General features: G+C 43.3%; 1 protein-coding gene across 50 annotated transcripts in view; it reads right to left on the reverse strand.

Moving 5' to 3' along the window:
- Positions 1-16,400, reverse strand: part of SORBS1 (sorbin and SH3 domain containing 1) — a 160,919-nt gene that overhangs the window by 9,033 nt on the left and 135,486 nt on the right. For 38 of the 50 annotated variants that reach the window (XM_086901012.1, XM_086901010.1, XM_086901004.1 and 35 more), the window contains 10 exons: positions 15,531-15,706; positions 12,399-13,919; positions 11,569-11,654; positions 9,861-10,028; positions 8,361-8,407; positions 6,752-6,866; positions 6,523-6,648; positions 5,294-5,488; positions 2,639-3,367; positions 1,230-1,346 (listed from right to left, as the gene is read on the reverse strand). In XM_086901012.1, the coding sequence (XP_086757138.1) occupies positions 1,230-1,346; positions 2,639-3,367; positions 5,294-5,488; positions 6,523-6,648; positions 6,752-6,866; positions 8,361-8,407; positions 9,861-10,028; positions 11,569-11,654; positions 12,399-13,919; positions 15,531-15,706 (3,280 nt within the window). The remainder of the gene's footprint in view (positions 1-1,229; positions 1,347-2,638; positions 3,368-5,293; positions 5,489-6,522; positions 6,649-6,751; positions 6,867-8,360; positions 8,408-9,860; positions 10,029-11,568; positions 11,655-12,398; positions 13,920-15,530; positions 15,707-16,400) is intronic. The other 12 variants (XM_086901023.1, XM_086901019.1, XM_086901018.1 and 9 more) reach the window with 3 other exon arrangements.

Consider the following 16,400-nt stretch of genomic DNA (forward strand, 5'->3'; position numbering starts at 1 on the left):
AGCCATATAAAATATAAATACTGGCTTGACTTTGACTCCAAAGAAAGGCCACAGGGTCTCATTACAACCGGGTGGAACACCCAAAATAGACCTGTGTGCTAATCATCACTGGAGAGAAACATTTTTGTCTAAGTGTGGCTCTTTGCTCCTGCTCTTTTGGATCACATATATCCAGTGCAAGCACCAGCAGGCCAAGCAGATCAGAGCTCAGGAGAAAGGCCAACACAGAAAACTTCTATGGATTTTTAATACGAAGCAGAATATGTATTCTATTGGACTCGGATATTTAAAGTGAAAGGGAAGCTGGACGTGGTTGTTCAGTAAAATGTTGTGCAAGGCTCAGGTGGAAGAAAATGAGCAAACAGGAAAATTTCAGGGTTTTAGCTGTCTCTCTCTCTCTTAATCTAATCAGGATAGTAAGTAACATTGGCAACTATTTCCCACATTCATCCTGCAGGAGCAACTTGCCAAAGATTGCTGCCCCAATACCCATCACTATGAACTCAATCCAGTTTTTGCTAATTGTGGACTTTCTGTTTCAAATATTGCCATCTTGTGGAAGTTGCCTTGAAGGACTGATGAGGCACTGATGTAAGCACTGCTCATTCCCAGACTTTGGGCACCTCAGACAGTGCTGAGGCTGAGCCATGCTGCACAGACCTTACTGCATTCCTCTTTAAAAACCTTTGTAGCCCTCAGCAATACAGCTTAGAACCTCAGAATCCTACTGGAGAAGATTAGAGCAGACCCCTAGCATTGTGGACACCAAGTTGGGTATGCCTTATCCCCAGCTCTGAGATCCTCAAACCTTGAATTCTGATCTTAGGTGGTTAAAGAATACCTGAACCAAATTTTCTTATGCTACACCATTCCTACTAAGAAGCTGACCAATGCTGCCTTATCATGCAATCAAGTTGTAGGAGCTCAAGGTCAGAACTAAGTAAGCCCTGAGTTAATATTTTGGAGGAGCTGATAAACAGATCCTCAGCTGGTACAAACAAGTGGAAATCTGGACTTGATCTATGTAGATTTTCAGCAGCTGAAGCTTTTTCCCATACCTGCCCTTCTGCACAGCCTGGAAAGAATTTTTTTTTAATAAAAATTCTGAATTAGAGGAAAATTATCTCACCTGTGTAATCAATGAGTGGCTAAATAAGCATATGACAAAACAATGGCATGGCATGGAAACAGCTCTAAGTAATGGAAGAGTAATCAGCAAAGATGATTACCTGTGGCTTATTGACTCTGCGTGTAAGTCTGGGAGGTGGCTGTGTTGTGACAGTAGAGGAAGAGAGGGTAGAGGAAGAGAGAGGAGTAGATGAAGAGAATACTTTTGAGTCTGCAGTCTTTTGAAGAAAAGAAAAATTGGTCAGCTTGGCACATACTCTCTTATCACAACCACTGCTAGTGATAAGAGCATTTACTATCTAGTAAATTTGAAGCACACACAGCAACAGTAACTCCATGCAAGGACAAGTGCAGTTTCCAGTTGGTTTGTCTGAGCTGACCATCTCACTCTGTTTTAAACATGCAGGTTAAAAAATGCTACTAAAATATATCTGGATGGTAAACAGTACAGTTTTGACACAGCTCCCAGTAGAGTTCTGGTTATGGTTCAAGCAGAAATCAAATTATTTGTCATAAGTTTTCCCAGTGTGAAACATGTCATCTTGGAAACCCTGGTTTCTCATTATTTAATGTTGTCTAGATAGGGTATGTCATGGAGGCTATTGCAGTGCATCCAAGACAGTATTTAGAATTCTATGATTTCATATTCTCCAAACTTACACTCATTGGGGTACTGTAATTGGGCTGGCTGTACCCCACAACGGGCCCCAGGCAACAGAGAGCTGCAAAGAAAAGCATATATCCTACACAAAGACTGAGGGCTGAAGATATGTGGTAGAAGCTACTGGAGAGTTCCCTCTGTGTTTCCATTAATTGTAACATACAGCTACATATAGCTAAAAACTCTTGGGGGAAGCATCATTAGGTCAAATTCTCATTTGTGGCTAGAACCTTTCATACCATTTTAGAAATGCAAAGCTAGTAACTTCCTCTCAATACACAGACAACAATCAAGACTCCCTTATTCATGCACATCCCAGACTAAGGTTCACTAAACCACATAGGCTCCAGGATCAACAGGGGACATCTTTTGTGATTCTAGGAGCCTGGCTTATGTTTAAAATGCTTTTTGGTCCTTGGCTTTAGGAAAAACAAACAAATTCTATAACCAGAAATGATTTACTGCACACTGTAAAATCTCTGATTAGCAAGAAATTGCCTGTATTCTACAGGCAATTACACAGTGGGCCTGTGTGATGCTTTCATCTGACACATCTGGTAATAGCAACTATCTGGGATAATCACCTCATTATATGTGACTGATTGTGTCAGTCCTTTGTTATCTATTCTAAAATAATATTCCCTACACTGCTCTTGAGCCCTCTTCCAGAACTTTTTGATCTGCTATTGAGTGAATGCCACTGGTGACCCCCGAAAAAATGTCTTAGGATCATCAAAATGACATGTGGCAACCACTGGCTCTGCTTTGCCAGCAGAGCAGCACAAACCTCAACCCACCAGTTAAACAAAAATCAGCGGTTCAGAGCAGCACACACACATGCAGAAGTACCTTCTTTTCTCCGCTTTGAAACTTCCCCGTATCACCTTTCCTCATGTCTCTTTTCTCTGTTTTACCTCCCTGAACAATAGCCATTAGCTCCTGACACAACTGGTTGTCCTCAGAGGAACCCACAGGTCTCCTTTCTGGGCTCGCACGCATGTCTAGTTGGGATGGTTTCAGGCAGCGCTCAACAGAGATCTTGGGGACAGCATGAGCACTCTGCTCAGGGTGGCTGCTGCCCTCTCCTGTCTTTTGGAGCCAGGCTGGGCTGGCAGTGGTGTCACGCTGCTCTGCGAGGATGCTTTCGGGGCTCTCCACTGCCCAGCGAGAGGAGTTAGAGTAAGTCACGCTGGGAGAAGGGGAGTCAACAAACTTTTCTTCATTTTGTGGAGTGGCCTGGTAGAAACTGCGGGCAGAGGATTGAGGTCTGGATGAGGAAGAGGGCAATGGGGATTTAGTGGACCTGGGAGTCGAGGAGCCAGAGAGATGAGAATGGTGGAGGCTGACTGTGGGGGAAGGGCTGGCTGCAGCAGAAGGCGAGAGATAGTCAGTGTGAGAGAGGGAGGCTTCAGGCGGAGGAGGCAATGGAGGAGTTATGGCAGGAGTGGTGCTGGGAGACACTCCCACGGTCAGAGCAATCCACTCGGATGTGACCGCCTGCACCTCTGGAGACAAAGCGCGGCGCGCAAAAGGCAAAGGCGGAGGAGTTGGAGTATGGAGCAGCTCAGAGCTGGGAGACTTGAAGGAGACAAAAGCAGGAGAGAAAAAGAAAGAAATGAACAAAAAAATAATAAAGGAAATATAAAACCAAGCAAAAGTAAAAAGAGAAAGAGCAAGTGTGGAGAGAAGCAGATCTGTGACCACATGCACAAGTTTTCTATGCATGGTGCACTGTGTTGAAGAACATGCTGTCCACCACAGCTACTCCAATCACGGAGTCCAGCCTGTATCTGTGCTGCTAATATCTTTCTCCAGCCTTTGCCAGGATCCCAGACACAAAACACCTTATGGCCTCTGACTTCATACCATAAGCCCTAAGTTCCTCAGGGGCAGCTGAAGCCACTGCCAAGATGGCAGAATGCAGCATTTGACTGGCTTGGCAGTAATAGCTAGGGCCACAACAACTCACACTGTGGATCCAGCCAGAATTCTCTGCTGCAATGAACTTTGACTTCATCCAACCCTAGCATAAGCAATGCCTGTTCCTCAGAAAATATGCATTGCAGAAGCTGCACAGGAGAAAGGGATCAAAAAAGCCAGCTGTGGCTATTTGCCCTTCAGGTCACTAAAATAGGTTCTGTGTTTATAAGGGCAGAACACACTACCAAGTCCTGCCCTTAGCTTTTATCACCAGCATCATCAGTAAGAACACCTACATTAGCACTGATCAGACTGTTTCTCAGTTCTCAGCCAAGCCAGGCAAAAAAGTAGGGGAAATACTGACTTTGTAGGGGAGAACTCAAAAGAATAGCAAAGAAAACTAAAAATAGGTGGATATGATCCCTCCCATCAAAGGGAAAAGCTTGCAAGGAGCTTGTGGAAGATAGGCCAGAGCTATGGAGAGGTTGCCAAGCTCACAGAAAAGCTCAGCTGAATGTCCACTTTGACTGAGAATCCCAAAAAAGCAACAAGTTTTTCCTTTTTACACAGTGGCTAAAACTAAAAACACTCCTTTCAGGAAAGATCCAGACAGACAACAGGCATGAGTCATGGCATCTTTTTTCCTATCCTTTCTGTACCATAGATCCTTTCCTCCCAATCCCAATTCTCCACATATGTTTCTCGCAGTCTTGACTTTGTTTTGGTCCTATGGTTGAGAAGGAGATGTACCAGAACCTTGGTGATGGCCATGACCCAGACATGTATGCTGACCTTCCTCTGGCATGAGTATTTGCAGGATGGGAGTGAAACAAAGGGATTTAGAGACTCACTATGTCCCTGATAAGTTTGCCATGGCAAACTAGGATCCCCATACAATGTCACCTCCTGCCATTTTGATTTCTGCTTTGAACTGCAGTATGATTTATAGTGAATTTAATATTCATGGAAGATCCCAGACTGACCTGCTCTCAAAACCTGAGCTCATTTAACAGCAGCTCCAAGTAATACAACAGGCTGTTCTCCTGACCCTGTCTCAAAAATCCTTGGTCATGAGTAAGATCCTACAGGGGCAGGTATACAGCTTAATTCAAGCTGACTGGGATCAACATAACGACTCTTACAAACCATAGCACTTCTTAAAACCTTACAGACTATGGCACTTCTAATTGTCATAACATAAAATTCCCCTCATCACAGTAAAGGTGCGTGAAGAATAAACACAATCAGGAGAAGCTGGATCACTAATTCATTCCATCTCTGGCAGTGAAATTTAATCAAATGGCTGTGAACTGCAGCCCTTTCAACCTGGCATGGATTCAAGCTACATATCAGAGATAAAAAGCTGAGTCTCCAAATCCCCAAATGATCCGTTCATTAACCTTTCTGGTAAATGAAACATCACCTTTTCCTGCAGTTGAAGCTTACTGCAGGGAGCACGCAGCTTTATGGCACAAAATTCTTGTCTTAAATACAGCTTTCTTTCAGCTATTTCTTCTTGCACAAGAATGGCAATATCCCTCTGTTTTGTAGGGTGCTGAACCTGGCTGCATCTAGTCCCAGTACCTGTGGTGAAGCTGTCATGCTGCGGCTGGGGGAGAGGGACACTGGTGGGTCAGGGTAGTCAATGGCATTCTTGACCACTGGCCGTTTGAGCACCTCCACGTAAGTGACGGGAAAGATGCCTTGGCGACTGGTGCCAGAGATTCTTCCTTCATACCAGTTCTCATCCACTCGTCGAATCAGCGTGATCCTTTCACCCTGTGGGAAGGAATAGCAATGTAGTTCTGGTTTTAACATGTTTCATCATTCCAAAGCAGATTACATTTTCAATCTTGGTGCAGCTGACCTAAAATAATTGGTGGTTTTCAGCCTATTTCCAATTATCCTAACCCTAAACTCGGGGTGGGAATTATATTTTTCAGTTCAGAGAAAGAAAAAAATTGCAGACCTTCTGGTGCAGACTTGGCCTGTCTGCAGACTCAGTTATGCTCACATTTTCAAGACCCTACTTGCTAAAGACAGTTAAAAATGGGAACCAGCAGTTTTAGGCTGACCATGAGGCTCTCAGGCATATGAGATGTACAGAAAGTATGCACAGGTCTGCAGTTTAATCTAGGTCTCTCTATGGGCTCTCCAGTTTTGCTGACAAAGTGATTTCCAGATCCTTAATATACACTGCAAACCTCACCTTCATATATAATTAAAAGAGAAGGCAGAGAAGATCTAATCTGAGCATCAAAACAGAAGGCTGGTCGAGATGGAGAAATTCTGCTACTTAATCTAAATGTGACTGGCTTTGCTCTGAACAGCCGTTACACAACCCTTTCCCATACCTTCACTCTGCAGTCAGGTCTAACCAGTCACTTCAACACCACAGAACCTGGCCTGCTCAATGATTTGGCTTGTAGCATGGGGAAGGCGAATCCAGTTTCCCTCTTTTCTAAATCACCATTGCAATGTAACTGTGTGAGCCTCCACTGAATCTAATCAGCCTGGAAAGACCTGTCACCACGTATCTAATTAGCCTGGAAGAGACAGGTTTCCAGCACTTGTGTAGAAAGTATCTTCTCAGTTCCACCTAAGGAAACTACTGGCACTTCTTGATTTAGCCTACCTGCAACAAAAACTGCAATGCATTACATAATGACTGTGGATAAAAACATGGGTGATGGGGAGGAATCCTTCCTGAATACAGAGCTCATTTTATTGGAGCTTTCATTTGGAAATTGCAAGTTACTAGTGCTAAAAAACATCATCATGTCTGGATCAATTTATCAACACAGAAGTCCTACCTTTCTGAAGGACATTTCCACTTGAGTATCCCCATTGAAATTGAACTTAGCAATAGCATCTCCATATTCCAATACTTGCAATGGTAATGGCTTTTTTGGTTGAGCCTTCTCAGCTGGTGGAAGGAGCTAGAATGAACAAACAGAATCAGATCTCATACACAAAGCCCATAAACTGGTCTCTGGCAGAAAGGGAGTGGACAAAGAGAACACCTGCAAGGAAAGCAGCTACCTCTATGTATGACCGTGGGAAGATGCCAACTCTGCCATGGTGTTCACCTTCGAACCAGTTCTGGTCAATCTGCTTGTAAATGTAAACAATATCTCCTTTTTGCAGAGGAAGTTCCCTGTTAACAACACAAGCACTCCATCAGAACATCACTGGAGGAGAACAGATGTGTTCTTTTTCTGTCCAGCAATCCCTAGGTACCAAGGTGTGCATCAGCATGTTGATACCTATCATGCTCCACCGAAAGCACAAGCTAAATGTTGAGGATTACTCTATTCATATTGTGATGTGCAACCTCTCTTGTTCTTTGGGCACTCTGTCAAAAAAGTTGGCCTTTGAGGGCTCTAATAACCACATACTCTCCAGAAGCAATGGGGTAAAGCTCAAGCCAAATATGACACTGGCTACTTTCCATGTTGGATATAATGAGTAGTCCTCAATTCCTGTTTAGAAACAGTGCTGTCACAAGCGCCTTCCAAAGAGACACATGATTTTAATCTGAGCTAGTTTGCTGATTAGATTAACATACTCACATTGCAAAGTTGATCTTGCAATGGTTACACTGATGGTCAGCCTGTGGTTGTGCAATCACTGACCTCAGCTGGGCCAAAAATTGGAATTACAATCCACAGGCTTCAGTGCTAAAATTATTAATGTCTGCAGCTTGAAGAAATGTGGCCAGCTTGTACTAGGCTCATAAACTTACTATGTGGGTCCCCAGAGGAAAATAAACAACACAGCCTTTTCTAAGATGATTTTTACATTTATCTGGCACCCTGGTATGTTCTACTCAAGGGACACAACAGATACACTAATCTGCCTCAGTTTTATTATAGGTGCTGGGGAGATGCTATTTAAATTTTTACAAATCATCACCTATAAAACATAAAAAATATTGTCAGGACATTAGCTCATGAGACAAAACCAGCAGGTCCTTCACTGAATTCTGTTCTTCTTTCTTCCCTCCCTAGAAATGTTAAAATGAGAGCTTCTCCAGGCTCATGCTGAGGGGCCTTCCAGGCCTTCTCTGCACAGCAGTCTTCCCTAAAAATAACAAATAGTGCCATGGGATTCACCCAAATGACCACAACAGGGCCTGGAGATACAACAGTGACATCTGGAACATCCGCTGATGCATCCATAGATGCCAGGAGAGCAGTGACTACTCTGCACACTTCTACATCCTGAATCAAGAAAATGCCAAGTCAGAGACCCACATGCTTAAATGTGGGCTTAAAATGATGATGGCATCTGTTAAACTTCTGCCCATGGGCTATCCTTTGCACATTGAAAAGGATGTTCCTCTCCTGTGACTCCACCCACCCTCAGGGCAGAGCACTTACTTGTTGCAGTAAAGAATGCAGGTTTGTCCTAAAAATCATGTGGGATAGAGATGCACTGAGAAAGAAGACATTTTCTTAAAGGTCCTTTAGATGTTACTAAACCTGCAAGGTTCATTTTACTTTTCCCTGCCTTACCATGGACTTTGCTTTGAGAATTGGAAAGATGATCTAAAACATAAATCAAATTACATGACACTTCAAAAATGCTGCATCCTAGGGGAAAAGGCCGAGGAGGAACACTCCAAGTAGGAGCAACAAGCTGTACTCACTTTAGTGTCTGTGCTTTAAAGTCAAACTTGGCTCTAGCAGGTCTCATCTAGAGATTAAAAAAAAAAAAATCATAAAAAAAATCAATACATTAAAATAATAATTAGGTTTTCAACCCACTTCTGAGGAAAATCACCCAAACTCTTCTACAGCTAAGATTAGCATGGGGAGGAAATTGAATGCAGGTATTCTGCTACAAGCTTGCGTGCAACTGGTATTACAGTCCAAATATGCTGGATGGGCATCTCTCACCAGGACACAAAGTGCCAACTTCTGGTATAGCAGTAATTAGGAGCTCTACAGGAAATGGATTTAACAGCAGTCAACTTTTAAATGTGACTAAACTGATGAATGAAAGCTGCTCCAGTAACTACAGTTACTGGGGCCCCAGGACCAAATTTCTCTTGGCATTTAAACAGAAAAGCAAAATGTGCTAGCTGGGAAAAACAGTAGGATATTATTTGATGTGGTTCTTATTGATTATTACCTGCCCCTGCTGAATACTGCACTGTGACCCATGTACTCTGTATCAATTGATAGGAAAGAGACAAAGGTGAAGAGGAAATAGGAATATATTAAGCACGTTGAAAAAGTCTTCAGTGGCTAAAGAGCCAAAATGGACGTTGACAGCAGGACTAGGCTCTAAAGGTTTACTTGGCAGATTTTCTAATGGCCACAAAATATTCAGACAATTTTAAAGTCATTTTGATAACAGAGCATAAAATACAAAACAGTCACACTGATCAGGCTCCAGAGCATTTGAAACTAAAGGGCAGACAGATGAACTCCATCCACATGTTGAGCACCTCACCCACCATTGCAGCACAGCACCTCTGGGTGCTGCTGTGGGGAAACAGAGCTGCTGTCAAGAGCCCAGCAGCAATCCACATGAGGCAGGAAAGTCATCTGGCCGTAACACCTGGACACAACATCCAGCCTTTCAGAAAAGTGCCTTAGGCTCATGGAAAAAAATATGTACCTCCTCCTTTGTCTCTTTCAGAAAGTCCAACCAGGTTGTACGCAGTGAAACATGCTGAGACTTTTTTCTGATTGTTTCTAAAGGGCATTAAGCAAATTTCAAGAGAAGAAATAATGTATTTCTAAAAAACCCTATGTGACAGTCGCATGGCCAGGATAACAAGACATGAAGTTTCTAAGCATAAGGCACAGACAAGAAGACAATGTAGCAATATGATGCAGAAGATGTAGAACGCCTTTGATTGACTAAGTAGCTGATATTTAAAGGCATGCATCACAGGTGTGCACCAGCAATTCTCAGCAGGCATGCTTTAATATATGCAGCTTGGTATAGAGGTATCAATTAATTTACCAGGCATAAACGTCAAAGCGGATCTAAATGAAGCCAGAATGGGAAAGGGGAAGGTGGAAAAAAAACCAGCAAACAACATTCTCTGAAGAGCTAATGTCGGCCTTAAGCACAACACTGTGAGAGGCAATTATTGCTTTGGGTCAAGCAGCAGACTGAGGTAACTAAAACAGACCTCTGACCCAGATTTCCTCTTTGCTGTATCGTCTACATTTAGGAGGTCCCCAAATCGTTCATTAGTGATAAACTGATGGTGCGTTGGAATAACCCCTGTGTGCCTTCTAGCGGCAATATCAGCTTCTTCTTGCTCACGTTTAAGCCGTCTCTGGTCCTCTAAAAGTTTCTGCCATAAAATTGCATAAAATGGGCAGTAAATAATCTAGTTAAAGGCATTCAAAAACTGCCATAAATGTGACTTAAGATTCCTGAGGTCCCTGCAAATAGCTGGGGCTTTACAGTTCAGTATCAAATATTGTTTCTACTAAATAAACAATACTCTTTTATTTCACAAACACAGAAAGTACATCATCATTACAGCGTAACTGAAATCTAGCTCACACCCAGGATCCGATCCAAAGATGGAAGTCAATGAGGAGTTTTTCTAAGTTTTGGGCAGTTCTTAGGAGCTTCTAAGAAGATTGCTGATAATGCAGAGACCTGATCCAAACTCCCTTCAACCAAAAAGTATCTCTCATTGACTTTCAAGAGACTTGAATCAGCCCCATTGCCTTCCGAGGCACCAAATTCTCCTACGCCTTGCAAGAAGCCTGGGAGAGTGGCTAACCACATTCAGGTTCCCCCATACTTCTTTTGGGCTCATGTAACACACTTCGTAAAATAGAGTAAATAAACACATAAGAATTATTTTTGATTTCTAAAGTCTCTGGCACATTAAATCAAAACACACATTCTTGTGTATCTGTGCAGAAGGATTCGTCCACCTACAGGCTGAAGAGTTCAGCTGTGTTCTATCTCATTTGAAACCAGAAGGTCTTACTGAATTCAGATTTTGATCTTATGGGAGTTTTCCTGCTGGATTTTGGAAGTAGGGGAATTACTAACTTTCACAGGAGAAGACAGCAAAAAAACATTTTTCACATAGGAATTAAGAGAAGATTTTACCATATTTCAAAGCACATATAAACATTGTCTGAACTCAGAAAGTTAATGCTAAAAGCAGAACTTTTTTCTCCCCCAGGCAGGGGAAATTAATTCCATCTTCCAGGAAAGCAAGCACTTTACAACTTCTATAACTCAGCTTGAATACACTCAATGCTGAAAAGACCATGTGGTTTTCCTATTATTTCAGCTTGTCCCACTGTTACCCAGACATTTCAAAAAGGACTGTTACATTCTGTTGACAACAACTTCAGACACCATAAAGAATTCTAGTTTGCGCTGGGGGAAAACTTACCACTTTCTGATAGCTTAAAACATCTTACACTCACTGCTAAAACTTGAGTACACCCACAGGAAAAATAGTGTTTTCACCAGTTTGATTAATACTGACTCAAGTGGCTTGCATGAAGAACAATTGTAGATTTCCAATCTTTTTCTGCAAGTACTAGGATGTTGCACCACTTCTCACATACATTTCCAACCTTTTTATATTACTTAAAGCCCCTATTTGTATTTTTTTGCAATTAATAAGAACTATCAGGTTTATTTGAAACAAGCTGAACTAGACCACACACATTATACAGCAGTGGTGGCATCAGTGGCAGAGAGTATTGAAAGTAAAACATACCAGTTACTGCTTGTTACTCTAACTTCCAGGACACATAGCCATGGACATACAAACTGTTCTTATATAAGGCTGAATACAGTATTTCTTGTATGTGGAACTGCTACAACTGTTATAAGGCCATAAAGGAGGGCATTACCTCTTTATCATCATGCCGCCTGCGGAGAATTTCTTCTGGAGTTTCCATGTAATCAACTGGTGCAAAATGCCTTGGTGATTCTGAATCTACTTTAAAACAACATAAGGAAGTTATAATACACATGGATTTATCTAGCATAACCAGAAAGGAAAAAAATAAATATTTTTAAACAATTTGTTTCCATTATGACAGTAAGGATTCCCAATTGCCATTGACCAAATTGCCAATCGGATGTTGATAATTTATCCATTTTCATTTTTTTCCCTTTTGGGCTGTACATATGAACAAAGATCCAAGAACGGGGAGAAAATAATGATACAGGAAAGAGTAAAGACATAGAAGGACTTTGTGAAGAAAAGATTCACTGCCATCAAAGTATGATTTGGCATTTTACTGTTGAGAAAAGTTTAATACACACATACATGCTCACACACACACACACACACACAACTAGACCTTGAGAAACTACTCCTTAAAGCAAATCATCTGGGTCTGGTTTATAATTCCCATGTGTGTAAATGATACAGGACTAGAAATATCTCATGTCGAGATTCTTGCATCCCCAGAGCTGCTTGAGAGATAAACTGAACCTGATGTGATTAGAAATGCAGCGGAAATCGTTTCTCAGAAGTGCAGCTGTTAACAAGCCCTGAACAAAACTGCTCAGCAAGACACGCAAAAGGACATTAGACACACTAGGGGAAAAAAAACCAGAGAGTCAGAAGATGTAAAGGTGGGACGTAAAAATGCAAGGGTTGTGGAAGAAAAGAGGAGGAGAATGGAAGAAAGAAGACAGATAAAGGGACACCGGTAAAGAACACAAAAACCACCTCCTAGGTACGTCCCAAGTTCACTTTGCGGGTTGTTGTTTGTGTCCAGGCTGTGGTAGAGGGCATATGAAACAGGGTTCCCATTGTTTAAGGAGTCAGGAGTGTCAGCCCGGCCCACGAAGCTATCCCGGCTAGATCCCATGGTGGGGAAGTAGCCAAGCCTCTCCACAATGTCAAAGGAGGACAGGCGCCTGGGAGCAAGAGGCCCGCTTCTGGAGCAAAGCTGGTGCTGGGAGTGGTGACTCTTGTTTCCTACACTCCCCTGCAGCTGTATGGGGTCGTCTGGGTTCTCAGGGCTGGGCACTGCCAGGCTGGCTAGGCAGTCTGGGGGCGGAGTTCTGCAGGATTTGTGTTGGAAGGGCTTTTTCAATCGGAAGGGGAGTGGGCTCATTAGGTACACATTTCTGGGGAGCATGTGTCTGTCCCCATAGACATCCCCTTTGGACTCAGGGTTCCTGGAGACCTGCTGCTGTTCATGCCTTCGGATAGTAGTGAACCTGGTATAGGAAGCTGGGCATGCGCCTTTGCATCTGTTGATTTTATGCTTCTGAGGCCCATTCAGGTTGCTGCTGCTGCCGCCACTGTCATTAGAGGCATTTGAGAGAAGATCTATCTCATCAGTGCAAGCTGAAAGTGTGTCCATGGGGATGATATCACTGACATCCGAAGCCGTGTCCTCCACATTGCTGCAGGAGAGGGAGGATTTCTCTGCAAAGCTGGCAACATCCTTCTCTTCTTGGTGTGCTTTTGACAAATCCAGAAGAATCTCTGCAGAGTATGCAGCACTCAGACAAGTTTTAGACTGAAGAGAAGTGGTAGGTTTGTTTTGCCCAATGGAAAAGTCAAGTGAGGGCATTGATCGGGATCTCTGGATCAGCTGCTCAAAGGCACTGATACGGGAGGAAACGGTGTCTTTGGGAATCTGCTCTGAATCCTCTCGACTAAGGCTGTGCTCCACCCTGTCCTTTGCTTCATTCTCAAACTGAGATGCAATATCCTTCACGCTGCAGGAGGAGACTGTGTCCAAATGGATCCTGGACCGGTTGATCTGGTGCATGTCCTTATAGAGTGTTGTAAACTCCATCCCACTCTTTCTGGAGGCAGCAAACAGGTAGCCTTTCCTAGAGTTGGTACCATACTCCTGCAGACTCATGGTACTGCCAGATTTGATGGCATACTCTTGCTTCGACTTCATCAAGATGTTTTCTATGCTTTCCCCTATATCTACCATGAAAGCCTTTTTATTATCAAACAAGGCAGTGGAGCTACGAAGGTTTTCGCAGCTTTGAGCTTTCTCGTGAGACAGCAAGATACCCGTCTGGTCCTGCACAAGAACAGCTGGAGCTGCTAGTTTGGGTTTGAATTTAGAAGGGAGGATTTCAGTAATGCAGGCTTTGGCAGCTGATAAGGGCTTCTTATGTTTACATGCGTGACCTAACATACCGGTATGACTAGCATTAAAGGTTCGGCTATTAACTGAAGAGGGTGCAGTCATATGAGCATTCCCACCTTTACGATCCACTGGTAAGCATGCAGAATAAAATAAATACAACCTGTTAGCTTAAGTGCTAGAAAGCTATTGAGAAAGGAGAAAGAACATGCTTGGATTTCATAAAATGCACCTTAAAGAAACAAAATTCCAAAACATAAAGAAAAGCAGGAAGAAACTGCAAAACAAGCCACGCTTACAGGAGTAGGTAAAGTGCTGCTAATGTTTCTAAAATGAGAGGCTTGGCCAGAAGCAAATCTGGAGCACTTTTAAGGTATCCTCCTAAAAAGTGCTAAGCATCATGAGCTTCCAGGGAAGCTGTGGCACCATGGAAAAGGGCAGCTGAACTCTGGGCAGGATCAGGGTGTCAGCAAGAATGCAGAGACACTAACATTGCAAAAACGGCTGAATACCAAGCCTGTAATCACACCTACTATGGTCTCACCACAGTGCTCGCCAAACATTTTATTCCTGGGAGGGAGAAAACAGTCAGAGGCTGACTGTGCTAGCACAAGCACAAAACATCAGCAGACCTCACCCAAGAGATGCCTGCTTAGACATTCCCCATACTAGGAATAAGCTGAGTGTCCTTCAGACAATGTGGCTGGCCATGGTTGCTTTAAAATCCATGGAGTCAGATCAGGATTTTTTTTTTTTTTTTCAATAGGATTCAGTCTGTTTTCAGCATAGACTGCAGTTTTTAGGTCTGTTTCCGATTTGAGTTCAAATTCAAATGTCAAAATAACCATTCAGGTTCAATTGCAGTTTGGGGAACTGTTTAAACAGATTTTTTTGTTCTGATCCAGTTTGACTCCCTGCCCTACAAGCCTGACAAAATGCTGAAAAACAGCTGGAAGATGGAGACAGAGAGACCTTTTTGGTATGATGTACTATTTTTAGGGAGAGCAGCTCAGAAACCCAGCACATTCCTTCTCCAGTCCTCTCCCCATCTCAAGCCATTTTTAGGTTGAAGTTGGCTCAGAGATACATTCCCCAGTACAATTCCCTGATGGGAGTCATGCTCTTCCTTGTCTCTTTTAGAGAGACAAGGGGGAGGGAAGAGAAGGAGATTGGTCTCTTCTGGCTCACATTCCTGGAGCCTGCAGGGCTGGTTCAGCCAGCAATTGCTGGTTCAGTGTCAGTGGGTTGAGTGTCAGTGCATTCTCTGCACAACCCTGGCAGGCAGGAGGCTGTGGAGCACAGGGCACCAGCTACACCAGGGTAGCCAGGCCAGCAGACTGATGTAGCCTGCTGAGATTCTGCTGTGGGAAGAACAGAAAAGGCAGGGAAGGGCTCTAGAATGGCAAGGCAGTGGGAGCAGATGGATAGCAAGGCCAGCCTAAGTAGCCTTAAAGAAGAACATGAGGGTGTGGGCTGTGGCTGAGGTGCTCAATGGAGGGAGCTGGTCTCTCTTGAGAAGAGGAACCTGGATCAGTTAAAGGCATCATTAAAAATCTTGGCCATTTTTGGTCATCCCTTGGTCTGAGAGAAAAAAGGAGGGAACACTGGGGATGGCAAAGAAGAAGGACAGCATAAATCTCAACTGGCTGGAACCGGCTCTAAACCTTGCAACAGTTTGCCCATATCACCTGGCTTTTGACACTGTGCAGAACAGAGAAGAGGTTAATGTGCTAACCACCTACCTTTTGTGGAAGCAGAGCTCGAAGGTCGCTTGAGACCACTCAGCCCCTGGAATGGGATATCTCCACCTTCCAGCACACTCTTATAAATCTGCCTTTCATTCTCCAAGGCAGCAGGGTCCCCCAGAGCTAGCTCTGACTCTCTCTTCACTGCATGGTAGTTGGGTGAATAAGTGGAGCTAGAATACACAAAAAAAAAGGAGAGGGACACCAGGAGGTCACACCTGCTTGCTGAGATCTTCATGTTAAGTAAGAGAAAACTGCACTCATGAATGCAGAATAGACTGTGTATGAAGAACTGGCACTGATTAAGAGGTTATGAATACATTGCAATAGTGTTCTGTATTTGGGACTACCAAAGCATCCTTCACTTGAGGGAATTCTCCAGTCTTAGTCCCCTGGGAAGCAGGCAGCAGAAAAGCACTCATCTGTTTTACAGATGAGACAGCAGTCACAGAGCTGATGTATGATTTCTCTGCAGACACAATGAAATTTATTGGCTAGATGGAAGTACATAAAACCTTCCAGCTTCCAGTTCTCTCTCCTTAAACACTAGCCACACCTGTCCTATGCTTACAAAGCACAGCTGTTCAGGAGGTCATCTCACCCAGCTCAGCCTCCCAGCCAACACACTACAGTTCAAGATTCCCTGAGCAGTTTCTGAAGCCCATCAGTGAGGGCCTGTGCAGAGAAGCAATAGTAAAGGGCTATGGATTCTATCCTGTTCTAATTGCCAGAGCAATTCCCAGGTGCACACAGTTCTGTTCAGCTTTGCCAGAGGCTTCTGCTACAAGGAATAAAAAATCCTGGACTCTAGGTCTAGAATGCATATATATAAATAGAATGCTGTTAAAATTAGTACAATTTTAATTT

The sequence above is a fragment of the Cyanistes caeruleus genome, chromosome 8 (assembly GCF_971803275.1).
Source record: "Cyanistes caeruleus chromosome 8, bCyaCae1.hap1.1, whole genome shotgun sequence".
Lineage (NCBI taxonomy): Eukaryota > Metazoa > Chordata > Aves > Passeriformes > Paridae > Cyanistes > Cyanistes caeruleus.